Source organism: Merops nubicus, unplaced genomic scaffold (assembly GCF_000691845.1).
Source record: "Merops nubicus isolate BGI_N331 unplaced genomic scaffold, ASM69184v1 scaffold29409, whole genome shotgun sequence".
In the NCBI taxonomy this organism is placed as follows: Eukaryota; Metazoa; Chordata; class Aves; order Coraciiformes; family Meropidae; genus Merops; species Merops nubicus.
The window spans coordinates 1,876-3,086 of NW_008630694.1; the positions used below are offsets into that span (position 1 = coordinate 1,876).

At 58.8% G+C, this 1,211-nt stretch overlaps 1 protein-coding gene across 1 annotated transcript in view; it reads right to left on the minus strand.

Annotated features, from left to right (window-relative positions):
* TMEM59L (transmembrane protein 59-like) overlaps positions 1–1,179 on the minus strand; it is a gene marked incomplete at its 5' end in the record, with an annotated part of 3,044 nt that extends 1,865 nt beyond the window's left edge. The window contains one exon of the mRNA XM_008947394.1: positions 1,087–1,179. Coding sequence (XP_008945642.1) covers positions 1,087–1,179 — 93 coding nt within the window. The remainder of the gene's footprint in view (positions 1–1,086) is intronic.
* Between the last annotated feature and the right edge of the window lie 32 nt (positions 1,180–1,211).

Consider the following 1,211-nt stretch of genomic DNA (forward strand, 5'->3'; position numbering starts at 1 on the left):
AACATTTTCCGACAGCCCCTTGCACGGTCAAACCAGCAAACAGGAAATAAATAGGTCAGATTCTGTATCTAATTATTATGCTAAATCTGCTTTGCCTGCCTGTCTGGGAACCCGAAGGAAAAACGCTTTGGGTGGGTGAAAGGGGTTACAGCCCCCCCCCCGCCCCCGGTCAGTCGGTCGCTCCCCGATGCTAATCCCTGACCTCAGAGAGAGGCTGGGGAACGGGATCCTCCCCCGGTCAGTCGGTCGCTCCCCGATGCTCATCCCTGACCTCAGAGAGAGGCTGGGAAATGGGATCAGGCTCTGGGAAGGTCTTAAAAACAGGCTGCAAAGTGGGTTTTCGAAGGAGCTGCAGCTTTCTACAGCACAAATCCATCTGCACGCGTAGAAAGCCAAAAGCCTCTACTGTGGGCCAAAGTCTAATTTAATTAATTGGGCAAAAGCTGAATTAATTAAATGTAGGAGGGAAAAATGTTGCTAATTGTTGGGAAGGATAACAGATCGAAACTGGGGGAATCTGCAACGCTCACCAGTCAGAAGCCCTCAGCCTGGGAATTGGGCATCACGCCCTGCCTGGCCCGAATCTGCAGCCACGTCACTTGAGCCCCAGTTAATCGGCTTTTGGTGCCCAGCGGTGGCCCAGAGCAACCCAGCACCCCCCAGCACCCCAGCAGGGGGGTGCCAGATAACACAGGGTGGAGGAGGGAGGCATGGAGATGGATGGGCTGCATGTCTGGAGTGTTAGAGCCACCACCACAGCACAGAAGGGACTGGGCTGAGCTCCCGTGGCAGGATGGGTCCTTCCTAAAGTGGGACCTAGGGGTTGAGCCACCACATCCCATCATCCCCCCTCCACCATGGGGTCCCGGGCAGGGGGTGGCCGGTGGGCTCAGCAGGGTCTCCATTGCATTGGTGCTGCCTGCTCTGCCTGGGGGGCACATCCAGCCCCCACTGCCTCCTGCCTACAGACCCTTTGGGGAAAGAGCCAGCTGTAGGGACAGGGCAGAACCACGGCTGGTGGCACCAGGGACAGGCTGGGTGGGTTAATGGGGGGGGCGAGGGCTCCCCATCTCCCCAGCCCCTCACCTTCTCCTTCCTGCTCTCCACCTCGGGCAGCTGCTTGCGGCACCCCGTCACGCAGCCAAACTGCTCCTCCGCGTTGCTGTAGGCTTCAGCACATGCTGCCAGGCAGGATGGGGGGGGTCGGGGTC